Source organism: Bos taurus, chromosome 17 (assembly GCF_002263795.3).
Source record: "Bos taurus isolate L1 Dominette 01449 registration number 42190680 breed Hereford chromosome 17, ARS-UCD2.0, whole genome shotgun sequence".
NCBI classification, from domain to species: Eukaryota; Metazoa; Chordata; class Mammalia; order Artiodactyla; family Bovidae; genus Bos; species Bos taurus.
Window position 1 is genome coordinate 65,288,760 of NC_037344.1, and position 15,154 is coordinate 65,303,913.

The 15,154-nt window shown below is 53.9% G+C and overlaps 1 protein-coding gene across 2 annotated transcripts; it reads left to right on the top strand.

The window, feature by feature from the left end:
* The first annotated feature begins 6 nt into the window (after positions 1 to 6).
* CRYBB3 (crystallin beta B3) lies at positions 7 to 8,838 on the top strand. 2 transcript variants are annotated; one of them, XM_005218024.5, is made up of 6 exons: positions 7 to 2,244; positions 3,565 to 3,659; positions 5,022 to 5,140; positions 6,314 to 6,446; positions 7,215 to 7,357; positions 8,528 to 8,838. In XM_005218024.5, the coding sequence occupies exons 2-6, from the start codon at positions 3,585 to 3,587 to the stop codon at positions 8,691 to 8,693; spliced, it is 636 nt and encodes a 211-aa protein (XP_005218081.1). In that variant the 5' UTR covers positions 7 to 2,244; positions 3,565 to 3,584; the 3' UTR covers positions 8,694 to 8,838.
* The last annotated feature ends 6,316 nt before the right edge of the window (positions 8,839 to 15,154 follow it).

A 15,154-nucleotide genomic window follows, 5' to 3' on the forward strand; every position in this document is an offset into this window, starting at 1 on the left:
GCTGAGGGGGGCCAGTCTGGGGGGCCCGGCTGCGGGAGAGCGCAGCAGGAGTCCTGGGAACGGGGGCCCGATGGAGACAGAGCCGGATCTCCACTCAGCGTGGGCTTAAATCCCCAACTCTGCTTCCTCCTGGCTGTGGGGTATCTCTGGACCCCCACGCTCCTCCAGAATAGAGGTGGTGAGAGTGACAGGAGCTGGCAGAAGTTAAAGGCAGTGGCCCCGGGTGGACTCAGCCCGTCTGCACATCTGGCAAGATGACAGGGGGTGTCTTTTAAATCATCGCAAGGAGGGAAGGGCGTGCTCCTGGCATGTAGCGAGAGGAGGCCAGGGATGCTGATCAACAACCCCCACTGCCCAGGACAGCCCTCCTGCCCCGTCAAAGAATAATCCAGCCCCGCTCGGCAACAGCACCAAGACCGAGAACTCTAGGTTAAAGACGTGTGGCATGCGAGATCTGGGCATCTGGGTCTTCAGGACCCTAAAGGAGCTGATGGCAGGGGGGTGGTCAGGGGGAATCAGGCCTGCTGGGCCATCCCCACCTCTTGCCCCCTGATGTCCCCGGCGGGTGCCAGCTGCATCTCAGGTTAAGGGGCTGAGACCGGCTCTGCTCTCCATGAGCGCCAGAAGGAAGCAGCCCCTCGGGCTGAACTGTCAGCAGTGGGCAGGATCCTCAGTGATTAAGAAAGTGAGGCTGCCCTGTTTTGTTCCCGTGGCTCAAGGAGAGAGAAGCTTCTCCACTGGCAGATGAGGAGACTGTGGCTGTGACCTTCATTCACTCCCCCAAGGTCACACAGATCCACCGGGTTCCAGAGCCCCGCTGTCACCCACCTCTCCGGGGATGCTGGGGTTTATGCTGACTTGAGGGTTTTAGCCAAAAACAAGCAACAGCTAAAGAAAACCCTCAGCTTAACAATTCACTCCTTTGCCCGTCATTTATTGCTTCAGTAACCACTGAATACAAGTTCCTCTCTTCTATCTTAGAGTAGAGCGGTCCTCTGAAGTCTTTGTTAAGCTGCAGTGGCATACATTGAAACAGTGGTTACCTGTGGACACAACCTGCTCACAGATGCACAAAAGAAATGGAGATAAAGAGCAGACACTCGCAGACAGGGTTCAAAGCCATGGCGGCCTGACGCTGTGATGCTGCGTGTAATTCCCACGGAAGACACTTGGTGGCGCCAGTCGCTGCTTGGGGCTCACCCTGCTTCTATAATGGCTCGTTATAAAATAAAGGCTGAACGCAACTGTTGCTTTTCGCCTTTTTTCATAAAAGCAAAAGTCCTCTAGATTTCTTTCTGTTAGAGAAAATGGGTACTAATGTAGGTCTTTCATAAAAGCAAAGTGGCTTGAGGCAAACTTTTGAAAACAGGAAATTCTGTAGCTGTCACAGGTGAAATTATACTTGGTTAGACACGCACACAAAATGCATGGATCTAATTTTTTGGTCATAAATAAAGTGACTGTCATGATCGTCTTTATCCCTATTGAGGCTGAGAGCTGGACCCTGGAGCAGGCCAGCCCCTCCGCCTCCTGTCTGCTGTGTGACCCTGGGTAAGTGACTTCACCTCTCTGAACTGTCTTCCCCTCTATAGAGTGGCGATCACAATTCCTCCCCTCCAGGGAGCTGCATGAGGACTGAACACGCTCATGAAGATGGCCCAGCGCCTTGCACACAGTAGGTCTCCCGTACATGATCACTGTCGTCCGTAGATGCCTTCTCTATGAAGAAAAGGCATCTTTGTTGGGTCTGTTACCGTGTCTTGTGGAAATGTGTGGACAGATTTACACCCACCTTGGAGGGGATGTTCAGGGTGATCGGACTTAAATTTTAGGCCCCATGGCACGGGAAAATTGAGAAATTCTAGGGCTTGGCGCTTTAAGAACTGGAGCCATTCTGAGGGTGTCACGCACCCCAAAAAGAAGATGCTGGCACTGAGAAGCCAGAACAAGGAAGTGGGGGGTACTGAGAGCTTGGTGCTGCGGGGCTCCCTGGGAGGCTGACACGGTCCACCTGCCCCCAGGAAGTCATCAGAGACCACGGCTGAGGACACAGCACGGGGGCCTCCCCGGGCCTGCTATTGAGGTGAAGTGGCGCGCACGGAATCAGGTGGACAGGGCGCTGCCTCAGCAAGCCGGGATGTGCTGGGCTGTCAGAAAGCACCCATAAATAGGGCAGTCCCGGTGGCAGCAGACTGAGTCTGCAGACGGCGCCGGCCCCCTCTCTCCTCACGGCGACGGCAACAGGTGCACTCCGGGGGTGCGGGGACAGGGAGGCCGGCCAGACCTGGGCGGCCTCCAGGGGAGGGGGCGTGCATGGCCGGCCCCCCTGCACCAGCCGGGGATCCACGTGAGGGCCGGAGCCAGAGGGAGGACTCAGGACGGCCCCCGAGCCAGCCGGTGTCTGACGGGGTGGGCAGGGTCGAGCCCTGGGGTGTGAGCTTAGGGCACAGGCCTGCAGAGACTGAGCACCACTGAGGAAGGGTGGATAAAGTGAGGGGCTGGCACCTCTGCTGAGAGACCTCTCTGACCTGGCCCCATTTCCAGGGCCCGCTTTCTGATGAGGCTGGACACAGGGAAGCAGACAGCATTGCTGGGCCTGTGTCCTGAGTATAAGGGCCATGCAGCCCGCCCGCTCCCAGGAATGTAGCGTGTGGCTGTGGTGCCTTCTGGTACTTGGTGGGGGGCATCTGAAATGGGCATGTGTGTGTCCCAGAGAGAGAAGCTGGGGGCTGTTTTTGTGCACCAGGTGGAAATTGACCACGTACAGTAACCACGGGAGTGTGTGTGTGTGTGTGTGTGTGTGCACTCATGGGTGTGTTTATAAACAGGAGAACAGTCCTGTGTGTCTGGGTGTTTGGCATCAGGCAGACCCTTCCACATAAGAATTCAGGTCCAGCGGGGTGTGGCACCATCCCTAGGGATGAAGGGGTGCCGTCTGTCTGTCTGTGTCTCTTTAAGTGGCTGCTATACGGTGAGTGCTCTGTAAACGCACATGCGATGAAAACAAGCTGACCGGTGTCCCAGGGCCTGCTCTCCAGCATCTTGCTTTCTCTAGACATCTGTCCATCTGTTTCCCACTAGTCCCTGGTCTCCTGTTCCTCTCAATCACCCAGCCCAGGGCAAGGGACCGACTCGGTTCTCTTGGGCTCTTTGGCAAACGAAGGAATTGGTGAATGGAAGCCTACTGCCTGGGGGCAGAGGTGGGAGTGATCCTAGCAGAGGAGGCTCCCCGAGGCCCGCCCCCCACCCCTGAGCAGAGTCTGGAGATGTAGTGTCCCCCCAAAGCTCCAGGGGAGGGGGAAGGGCACGGGCTTTGGAGCCCCATCCCAGCCCCGCCTCCCTGGCCCTAGGGATTTCCGCCTGTAAAATGGGTATCCGCCTCCCCCTGACTGTCCCAGGCACAGCAGATGCTCGGTGGGATGTTTGCTAAATGACTGAAGGTTGGTTGTGAGCACCGACCACATCCCATGTCTCAGAGGCGGCCGAGTTCTGCCGCTTATCCTCGACTCCAGGCACATGGGTTCCCCCCCAGGCACACCTGGTGACCGTTCGCTTTGATTGAAGCCACAGGGGTTCCCGCGGAGATGGCAGAGCAGCACAGCACACCGGAGCAGGCTGCAGCCGGCAAGAGCCATGGCGGCCTTGGGGGCAGCTACAAGGTACGGGCGTCAGGGGAGGGGTCCCGGGGGGCCCTGGGCCCAGGGCTGCCTGTGGTCCTCGGGGCCAGCCTCCCGGCCAGGCAGTCTCTCTCCAGAAAGCAGCAGCAGCCCTTCCTGCCAGCCAGGAGCAAGAGGGCATCTCCCTTCTCTGCCCACTCTTGCCTCTTCTGTGTCCTCGTCTGCACGGGGGACCTGGTCACACCCACGCTGCCAGTGTCGACGGGGCTTTCAGGAGACATGGCGCTGACCCTCCTGCCTTAGCTCAGTCCAGTCCCTGGGCCTCCCTGGACCTCAGCAGCTCCACCTTTAACCTGGGGACGGCACCCACACTTCTCAGGGAGGTCAAACTCTGGTGCTATTACCATGGCCAGCAAACGGAGAAATCCAAGAGCTGGTGTTTGTGGGGTCTCTCCGCCCTTTCTAAGCTATCCCGGGGGCTTTAATTTAAAGCCCCTGTGGGGTCCCAGGATGGATTGACTAAGGAAATAAGTGGGGTCTTTGACCAGACGGGGGGGGGGGGGCACCGGGAGGGCAAGAGCAGCACGGAGGCTTGCCTGGCTCTGTGCCTGATTCGTGGGTGAATCAGCCTTGCCCTGTGGACCCCCAGCTATCCTCCCACCGGAGAAGGGGGCATCACTGCCAGCCCTTCCTGGCTCCTTTTGGCATCTGTGGGCTTTCCCCCAGCCACAGCAGTGCTTATGAGAGAAGCGCCGGTGGGCTTACTGAATCCAGTACCCCCACTTAACCTGCTGTGCAGCCCAGGACCCTTTCTGAGCGCGCCCTTGACCCTGTGTAAAAGGACCGGAGCCGATGTTCCCCAGGGACCCGCTACAGAGACAGTTAGTGCTTCTAAGAGGGTGAAGGAGGCAAAACCCACCCTTGCCTTGGCAGCGCCTTCCTTGTGGGCACAGGAGCAGGTGAAGTTTAGCTAGTGCAAACTGGAGTTTTATTTGTGCTGCCCAGGACTTTCAAAACGGAGACATCTCACATTAAGGCAATGACAGATTTCGGCTTCTCTCGAAAAGCGTAGAAGGGGGCCCACAGCCCCTCCTGACCACAGCAACTTCGTTTCCCTAGAGTCCTCCCTCCAGTCATTTTGGACATTTCGCTTTACCAAGTTCTGCCCTGTTTCTGGCCAGACACCCAGCTTGCCGTCCCCTGGATTAATGGGGTTCCTGGAGGTGTTGCCCTCTGTGGCCACCAGGGGGCAGGGCAAGCCCGCGGTGCTGCTGGCTTCAGGCTGGTTCCTGGCAGAGCTGATGGAGCAGGGGTGGTACCTGCCTCCAAGGCCCTCCGGGGCAGGACACAGGCTGGGGTTGGGAGCCCGGCTCCGATGCGATGCTGAGGAGGCTGTGTTTCTAGGTGATCGTGTATGAAATGGAGAACTTCCAGGGCAAGCGGTGCGAGCTCACAGCCGAGTGCCCCAACCTGACGGAAAGCCTGCTGGAGAAAGTGGGTTCCATCCAGGTGGAGTCGGGCCCGTGAGTACCGGACCCTCAGCCCTCCTCCCAACCCTGAGCCCCCTGGGAGTCGGGAGGGCCAGGAAAAAGCTCTCAATCTGCTGTGGGGCCTTAGGCAACTCCTTCCCCATATCTGGCCTCAGTCTTCCCACCTGTAAATAGGAGCATTGAACAGTGATTGTCTTGGACTCCTTCCAGCTCTCCATCTCTGGGGTCAGTAGCAGAGCACTGTGCAGAGAGAACAGAAGAGCCCACGCACCTGGCTCAGTGCCCAGCTAGTGGGGTCTAATACTTACGGCTTTAATAATGATGATAACATCTAAATTCTAACGTGCTTGATATTCTGGAATGGCTCAGTGGTAAAGACTCTGCCTGCCAATGCAGGAGACTCAGGTTCGATCCCTGGGTTGGGAAGATCCCCTGGAGAAGGAAATGGCAACTATTATTCTTCCTGGGAAATCCCATGGACAGAGGAGCCTGGCAGGCTACAGTCTATAGGGTCGCAAAGAGTCAGGCACAACTTAGTAACTAAACAATAGCAACAATATCCCTAAATTCTTACGATTGCCCACTTGACAGATAAGGAAACTGAGGCCAAAGTGGTTGACTGTTCTGTCCACATCCACCCAGTAAGCAGGAGTTCCCAGCTGGACCCCGAAGTATTCAGATAGAAAGTCCAGGCTGTGGTACTAACCACTTGGGTGAGGTGCTTCACCCTCTGGGCCTCTGTTTTCTCATCTGTCAAATGGGGATAATAGGCGTATGCACTTCAGAGTTTTTGTGAAAATGGACGGAGAGATATACTAAACAACAATATAATTGTAATAATAAGAATAACAATCTAATAGAGGAATTAGAGGAGGAGGGGGAGGAATAAGCGAAGGAGAAAAAGGAGGAGTTGTCGACGGACTCCTTACTGTGTGCCAGCCCTTGTGCTGAAAACGTTTCTGAGCAGCCTATACAGAGGTTGCACCTAAAACCGATTTCAATACTCTTTCCCAGGCTGGTTTTCTGGCTCAGAGTCTCAGCTCCTGGTAAGTTCTAGTACCTCCCTCAATACCAGGACTAGGGTCGGAGGAAAGGGGCAGTGTCAAAGGTCAGCAGCTATTGGGCACCACCCTCCTCCCTAGATGTGGGTCCTCCCCACCCCCAGGGCAGCAGAGATGAGTGACCCAGCCCTCCTTCCTCCTGCAGGTGGCTGGCGTTTGAACGCAGGGCCTTCCGCGGGGAGCAGTACGTGCTGGAGAAGGGGGACTACCCTCGCTGGGACGCCTGGTCCAACAGTCACCACAGCGACAGCCTCCTGTCCCTCCGGCCCCTGCACATTGTGAGTTCAGCCCCTGGGAGCCGGACACGCCAGGCGCTCCTGGCAGGCCCCTTTCACGAGCTCAGCCAAGAGCTCGGCTGGCAGGACCTGGCCCGGGGAGAGCCCTCGTTATTTCTGATCTGAGTGGTTTTGGGGGGACAAGACGTGGGCTACCGAATGGGCGCTGGGCTGCGGGTCAGGAGGCCGGATTCATGTCTTGCATTAGCCAGCAGGTCACTGGCATGTTCCTCTGTAGCCTCATTAAAATCGGGAGCCACGTGGTCCAGTGGAACCCATACAACCCGGTAAATAGCTTCAGAAAGTAACTGCAAATCAGCTCAAGTCCTTCCCCTGTGTTTCTCCAACACCTGAAAGAGACCCGGTGCCTGGTGGGTCTTCCCCCCACCTGCTGACTCAGGCCAGCGGCTAGTCCCACCCTTCCTCCTTCTCACAATGACTGATGCTCCTTGGAGGGGGGATGGGAGGAGAAAGGCCAGGTAGACCGACTCAGAATCTGCTTTCATAAAGCGGGAATGTTTCTACATGAGTGATTCTGGTCTCCTGCCACCTTCTTTGTGCTTCAGTGTCCCTATCTGCTAAATGACAAGGTTTAACCAGACCTGAAAGCCCCCACTCTCAGTTTCACGGCTCTCTGGCTCTGGAAGTCCTAAGGAGACCAGCTCTGGGGGTGGGCGTTACTCTGTGGTGCCTTGAGCCTTTGCTGGAGCCTCCTGGGCCCTCTGTCCTGGACATGGGAGTAGCCGGTTCATCCCGTGGTCTTGCTCCCAGGATGGCCCGGATCACAAACTGCATCTCTTTGAGAACCCAGCTTTCGGCGGCCGCAAGATGGAGATAGTGGACGATGACGTGCCCAGCCTCTGGGCTCACGGCTTCCAGGACCGTGTGGCGAGTGTCCGGGCCATCAACGGGACGTAAGGGACCTGGCCCCACCCTTGCCCTGCCCTGTCCTCCAGTTCCCATGCCCCAGGCTCCAAACGGAATCTCTGTTCACAGTTTCCTACCTAACTGGCGTTTCCCGCTCCCCCCAGGTCTGGAGGCCCTTCATTCGAGTCAGGGCCCCTACACCAGCCTTGCTCAAAGCCCCCATGATTTGAATGTCCACCTGCTTGCATTCCTGTACCATTGGATTTCCAGGAAGCCTCGACTTAGAGACAGTTTGTTTTTTTAACCCAGTGAAATCTGCACCCCCTAACTTGTCTGCATCAGTCTTCACTCCTTTTCTGAACTCCCCTAGACCTTGGAGTTCAGATTTGTTTTTCCCTTTTCACAGTCTTTGTCCTTCTCACCAGGAGACCCAGCACGTATGTAGGGGTGGCCCGAGTGGTACACAGGAGAACAGGCTCTTCTCCTCCCTCCTTCGAGGCTTAATATCTCTGTTAATGCAATCTTGGGGTCGCTCTCCCTTTGTCTAGGCAACTACACCTCACTTATGGGCTTGTAACCTGGGGTTGGGCCTTGAGAGGTGCCACCTCTACCTGATAATACTGTATTCAACAACTTTTCACTGAGCATTTGCTGTGTGTAGGGTACGGGGGCAATAAGAACTACATAACTCCCATAATTCAGCCCTTGGTAATTTCACAGTTTAATAGGGAAACAGACAAGGAAACAGCTATTCACAATTTGTAGTGATCAGAACTGTGATGGGGGACATGCAGGGGCTCTGGGGGTCCTGATGAGGTACCTGGTTTAGCCTGGAGCAATCAGGAAGGGCTTTCTTGAGGAGGAGATGTCCAAATTGATATGTAAATGTTGCTATGAAAGAGGTGATGAAATGAGGATAAGGCAAGGGAACAGCATTCCAGGCAGAAGGAACAGCAGGTGTAAAGGCTTAGAGATATGCGGGTTCAGGGAGAGGCTGAGACAGGCTGGAGTGTGGGGTATGAAGGAGGAATGAGAGGTAAGGCTAGAGTCTCGTTTGTGAGCAGGGCTAGGAGTTTGAATTCATCCCCAGGGCACTGGGAAGCCAAGGAAGGATTCGGGCAGGTGGAGAGCAGGCTCAGGGGCTGGTTTTCAAAGACTGGGTCTGGCTGGGAGGCGAGAGCCCGGAGGCTTCTCACGCCGACCTCGCCTCCCTGCAGGTGGGTTGGCTACGAGTTCCCGGGCTACCGCGGGCGCCAGTACGTGTTCGAGCGGGGCGAGTACCGCCACTGGAACGAGTGGGACGCGAACCAGCCGCAGCTGCAGTCCGTGCGCCGCATCCGCGACCAGAAGTGGCACAAGCGAGGCGTGTTCCTCAGCAGCTGAAGGGCGCCCAGGCCCCAGTGGCCCAGGCCCGCCCCGGGGGGCAGCAAAGGCAAGAAGAGGAGGCTCCAGGGCCGGGGTGAGGGCCTGCCGGGCCACCCTTCCCCCGAATCTGCTCAATAAAGCCTGGGGCCGGCCCCCCACCTGCCATGCTCCTCCGCGTCACTGCATGAGGGGGCGGGCTCCGGGATGGAGCCGGGAGGGGCAGGGCGAGGGAGGCTGCGGCTAAAGGTTCTGAGCGCCCCAAGCAAGGGACGGCTGGGAGCTGTGCTCCCACTCCAAGCCCCCGGTTCTCATCAGGCGAGCCCTGATCGTGTGTCTGTCCGCCTGTGTCTCCATCTGGCAGTCTGTCCATCCATCCATCCGTCTAGTCTTCCTTCCGTATTTCTATGTTTTCTTCTGTCCGTTGGTTTATCCATCCTTCCTTCTACCCACTCATCTTTCTTTTCGTTCCTGCAGTTCTTCCTTCCCTCCATCCTTCCATCCGCTATTCATTCATCCATTCATCCATCCACCCCTCCTTCCATCCATCTATCCATACATCCACCCTTGCGGCCACCCTCTCACCCATTAATCCATCCATCCTTCTCCTTGCCCATCCACCTGTCCATCATCCCCCCTCCATCTCTCTGTCTGTCTCTGTTTTCTTTAACGTATTTGACAAATGCCAGGCCCTGTTCAAGGCCTGAGGTCACAGCAGACAACTGAACAAAAGCCCCGCCCTCACGGAGCTCACCTTCTATGAGAGCCCGAACATAAGTGAACAAGTTTGACCATAACATCAGGAGGTGGCCAAGGTTAAGGACAAGAAAGCTGGATTCAAGGATGCAGGGTGATGGGGTGGTGGTCAGAGAACTCCACTCTGAGGCGGTGACATTTGAGCTCAGACCTAAGTGAGCTAGGGGAACATTCCAGGTGGAAGGAGAACAGGCTTTGCAGCTGAGTGTTGGAGACACAGCAGTGGGAGGCCAGTGGGTCTGGAATGTGTTACCTGAGAAATTGGGAGGGGTCAGAGAGGGAGTTAAGGTCACCTATAGGGCTCTACCGACCCTGGCAAACTCTGACTCTTCTCCAGGAGGTGGGAGCCATGGAGAGTTTGAACAAGGCGAGTTTGAGTGGTCTGCCTTTAACAGGACCACTCTGGCTGGGGCCCAGAACACAGACAGGGGGACAGGGGGACGGGTTGGGAGGCTCCTGCAGAGATCAGGGTGAGCTGAGATGACATGGTGCCCTGACCCTCTCTCTTCCATGCTCAGTGGCCACCCCCTGCCCTTCTGCAGCCTTGGTTTGATGGCTGAGCCCCCACCCCACCCCTGACTCCTGACCATCACCGCTCTGAGCCTCAGTGGCTTCATCCGGCCCAAGGGGGTTGCCAGGCAGAGCCGGGTACCCGAATGAGTCTCCTCTGACCTCCCTCCGTGGGAAGAGGAGGGACTGTCTGGCTGGACAGGTGCCAGCTGGCTTCCCGGGGACCAGTCCCCACCCCTCCCACCTCCAGAAGTCCCCCCGACTTTGCTCCCCTGTGGCACCCAGAGCCCCTCCGCCATCCCCAGCCTCCCCATGGCAGAGGCAGCTGGTGCAGGGGAGGCCCGTGGGGCCCAGGAAGACATGAAAAACGGCAATGTGTTCAGTTCTTCCAGCCTGCCTGTTGACAGAAATGCACGGCAGAAAAGTAACCTAGAATTATTTTTTTAAAAGATAAATAAAATAAATTTTATTGATTTATTTTTGGCTGTGCTGGGTCTTCGCTGCCACGTGGGCTTCTCTCTAGCTGTCGACAGTGGGGGTTGCTCTCGTGTTGCAGCGCGTGGGCTTCTCGTCATGTGGCTCCTCGCGTTGCAGAGCACAGGCTCTAGGGCGCTCGGGCGTCAGCAGCAGTGGCGTGTGGGCTCAGTCGTTTGGGCACACGGGCTTAGTTGCTCCGCGGCATGGGCCATCTTCCTGAACTAGGGATTGAACCCAGGTCTTCTGCATTGGCAGGCTGATTCTTTACCACCGAGCGACCAGGGAAGCCCCCTCAAATGGACTTTTTACTTTGGTTCAAGCCTCTTAAAGGCCCAGGAAGTACAGAGAGGGACAGCCGACTGCTGAGGTCACACAGCCCAGCGAGCTGCAGTGCTGGGATTTGACCCCAGGCTGCATAACCCCCAAAGGCTGCTCTTAATTCCAACCTACACTCAAATTCCAGTCAGTGCAGGGGCAGGGCCTGAACTGGGACAGCAAAACAAGAGCATCCCTCAGTGAGGAAAGGTCAGGGTTCAGAACCAGGAAATCATTTGCTTAATTGAGAGACCTCGTAGACTAGCGGTTAGCGGCATGGTGACCCACATGGGCCTTGGATCCACATCACTTAGTTCCTTCTGAGGCTCCATCATCTACTGTGTGCCTGTGGGCAAGTCACTTAACCTGTCCGTCAACTCCGTCACCTCGTCTGTAACATGCACTTAATAACACTATCTGTCTAGGTTGCTTTGAGTACCTGCATAAGTTTAATCTGCAGAGAGGGATGAGAATAGTAGATAAACTGTGGGCTCCAAAAGGATTCCCCCTCCTCCTTCGCATCTTTAAAAATGATGAGCCTAGAGACGGGCTCTGTGGTTGTACGATCCAGAGAGGCGTCTCGGTGACTCAGTGACGGGTTCATCCTAAGGATGGCAGCGCAAGCAAGAGAATAAGGCAACAAGGCTCCGCGGCCAAGCTCGGGGAATCCAAGCTGTGGCAAGACTTCATGGGGAGAACGGGACCTGGGAGTGAGCAGGACTTATGGAGACAGGACTGGACGGTAGCCCAGGGATTCCCGGGAGCTGGGCAGCAGGCTGTGCAGGCATCCTTCTTCTGCAGGTCCACCAGGAGCGAGCCTCAACGAAGGCACTCCCCAAGCCAGGTTCTCTAGGGTCCTCCTGCCACTTCCTGCTGCCAGTTTTTTCCCTGGATGTCATTTATCTGCCCCTGGATGGTGTGTGGATCTCCATACCCGCTAGAACTTGCAGTGGTGGTGTGTGAGCGCCACTTCCAGCTGCCAGCCTATGCATGCCTGTGTGCCCAGGGGCAGCTGGAATTCTGGGGAATTAACACCTACTCGGAGCAGCCCTCATCCAACAGCTAACAGGAACTGGTGTGTAAATACCCCAGTGGGAACCTGACCAAGCATTCCTCCCCATTTTGGAAAAATCACGGGGCCCGCGGTGATGTTGCCTGCAGAGTTTGCATCACCAATAAATCACCACTGGGCCAATGCACATGTCTGGCTGTATTATTTTCAAAAAGATTCTTCCTGGGCATATGAAATTGTCACACACACAATCAGTTTTCTATTACAGTCCTATCCAAACTTGTCCATTGTAAGCAGCACAAATACCTAACTCTTTGTTTATATCATTCTTGTATAGCTGTGTCCAAATCTATTTCTATTGAAGTACATGTTATTACATTTCCTTTTATTTAGTCCTTTATACTTAGGGCATCTTATTATTAATTCATTCTGAAAGTTATGTACATATGTGAGTTATAGTTTCAATTTTATTTAAAGAGATGAATGGACTGTCACAAAATAATTGTCATGAGAAGGGAGTGTTGGTGCTGAACGAGGGGACGAGTTCTCTTGACGTAGGTGGCCTCTGAGGCTCCTTCTGGCTTTGGTTCCTTTTATATCTAAGGATCAAACTGTGTTTGGGGACACCAGTTCCTCTCCCCTTTGTAGCAACAAAAAGGTGATTTAACTAAAAATAGAGTTGTCATATGATCCAGCAATCCCACTCCTGGGCATAAATCCAGACAAAACTGTAATTCAGAAAGATGCATGCACCCCAGTGCCCACAGCAGCACTATGAACAGTCAAGGCACGGAACCAACCTAAATGTCCATCGACAGATGAATGGATAGAGGAGGTGCATATGTCCAATGGAATGCTCAGATCAGATCAGTCGCTCAGTCACGTCCGACTCTTTGCAACCCCATGAATCACAGCACGCCAGGCCTCCCTGTCCATCACCAACTCCCGGAGTTCACTGAGACTCACGTCCATCGAGTCAGTGATGCCATCCAGCCATCTCATCCTCTGTCGTCCCCTTCTCCTCTTGCCCCCAATCCCTCGCAGCATCAGAGTCTTTTCCAATGAGTCTACTCTTTGCATGAGGTGGCCAAAGTACTGGAGTTTCAGCTTTAGCATCATTCCTTCCAAAGAAATCCCAGGGCCGATCTCCTTCAGAATGGACTGGTTGGATCTCCTTGCAGTCCAAGGGACTCTCAAGAGTCTTCTCCAACACCACAGTTCAAAAGCATCCATTCTTCAGCGCTCAGCCTTCTTCACAGTCCAACTCTCACATCCATACATGACCACAGGAAAAACCATAGCCTTGACTAGACGAACCTTTGTTGGCAAAGTAATGTCTCTGCTCTTGAATATGGTATCTAGGTTGGTCACAACTTTCCTTCCAAGGAGTAAGCGTCTTTTAATTTCATGGCTGCAGTCAACATCTGCAGTGATTTTGGAGCCCAGAAAAATAAAGTCTGACACTGTTTCCACTGTTTCCCCATCTATTTGCCATGAAGTGGTGGAACCGGATGCCATGATCTTCGTTTTCTGAATGTTGAGCTTTAAGCCAACTTTTTCACTCTCCTCTTTCACTTTCATCAAGAGGCTCTTTAGTTCCTCTTCACTTTCTGCCATAAGGGTGGTGTCATCTGCATATCTGAGGTCATTGATATTTCTCCCGGCAATCTTGATTCCAGCTTGTGTTTCTTCCAGTCCACTTAGCCATAAAAAGAATGAGATAGTGCTATTTGCAGCAGCATGAGTGCAACTGGAACCAACTGGAGTTCTTCAAAAAGAAGACAGACAAATACTATATGGTATCACATACATGTGGACTCTATGAATGACACAAGTGAATCTGTCTACGAAACATTCTTGTGGACACAGAAAACAGCCTTGTAGTTGCCGAGGGGGCAGGGGTTGAGGGAGGGCTGGAGTGGGAGGTTGGGGTTAGCAGATGTATGCTTTTATCTGATGGAGAAGGCGATGGCACCCCACTCCAGTACTCTTGCCTGGAAAATCCCATGGATGGAGGAGCCTGGTGGGCTGCAGTCCATGGGGTCGCTGAGGGTCGGACGCGACTGAGCGACTTCACTTTCACTTTTCACTTTCATGCTTTGGAGAAGGAAATGGCAACCACTCCAGTGTTCTTGCCTGGAGAATCCCAGGGATGGGGGAGCCTGGTGGGCTGCCATCTACGGGGTCGCACAGAGTCGGACATGACTGAAGTGACTTAGCAGCAGCAGCTTTTATCTGTAGAACAGATAAACAACAAGGCCCTGCTGTTAGCACAGAGCTGTAATCCATGGCCTGTGTTGACCATAATGGAAAAGAATATTTTAAAAAAGAAAATATATAACATGTATAACTGAATCACTTTACAGCAGAAGTTAACACAACCTGTAAATTAATTGTACTTTAATTTTAAAAATCTTAAAAAGAAGGTGATTTAAGACTTTCAGCTTCCAGAACTATGAGACAATACATTTCTGGAAGTCTTTATGTAACATTATTTTTATTGTGATAAAATAGTCATAAGATTAAATTTACCACTTTAGCCACTTTTAAGTATTCGTTTTAGTGGCATTAAATACATTCACGTTCTCTTGCGATCATCGTTACCATCCATCTCCAGAGGTGTTTTTCATCTGGCAGAACTGAAACTCTGCACTCATGAAACCATAATTCCCCAGTCACCCCTCCCTCCAGACCCTGGCAACCACGATCCTGCTTTCAGTTTTTAAATTTAACTGCACTAATAATCTCATCTGAGTGGAACCATACTGTATTTGTACCTGGCTTCTGTCAGTTAGCATAATGTCTTCAAGTTTCATACGGGTTGTAGTCTGTGTCAGAATCTTCTTCCTTTTCAAGGCTGAGTGACATTCCATTGTAAGGCTAGAGCTCATTTTGTTGATCCATTCAGCTGTCAGTGAGCATCTGGGCTGTTTCCACCTTTTCGGCATTGTGAGTGATGCTGTCATGAACAAGGGTGCATTATACAAATGCCTGCTGGCATCTCCGGTTTACTTCTCGTGGGTACACTCCCAGAAGTAGAATTGCTGGACCACATGGGAATCCTATGAGGAGGGCATGGCAACCCACTCCAGTATTCTTGCCTGGAGAATCCCATGTTCAGAGGAGCCTGGCGGGCTACAGTCCATGGGGTCGCAAAGAGTCGGACGCAACTGAAGTGGCTTAGCACGCACACGCATGGAACCCTATGCTTAATTTTTCAGGAAGTGCTGCGCTGTTTTCACAGAGGCTGCACCATTTTACATCCCCATTCTGCCCACTAGCTTTGGGCCCTTGGTTTTGGTAGTCCAGGGAGCCAAAACAAGTCCCTACTATGTGTCGCACTGGGCTTTGGGGATATGATGGTGTGTGGCCAGGCCATTCAAGGTGGCGGTTCTCTCGGGACTTCTCTGAC

What these genes read in the sequence shown, in the direction of transcription:
- CRYBB3 (XM_005218024.5), top strand. Translation starts at nt 3,585, where the DNA reads ATGGCAGAGCAGCACAGCACACCGGAGCAGGCTGCAGCCGGCAAGAGC. An exon ending in GCCTTGGGGGCAGCTACAAG is followed by an intron (nt 3,660 to 5,021) that starts GTACGGGCGTCA and finishes CTGTGTTTCTAG; the next exon opens with GTGATCGTGTATGAAATGGA. An exon ending in ATCCAGGTGGAGTCGGGCCC is followed by an intron (nt 5,141 to 6,313) that starts GTGAGTACCGGA and finishes TTCCTCCTGCAG; the next exon opens with GTGGCTGGCGTTTGAACGCA.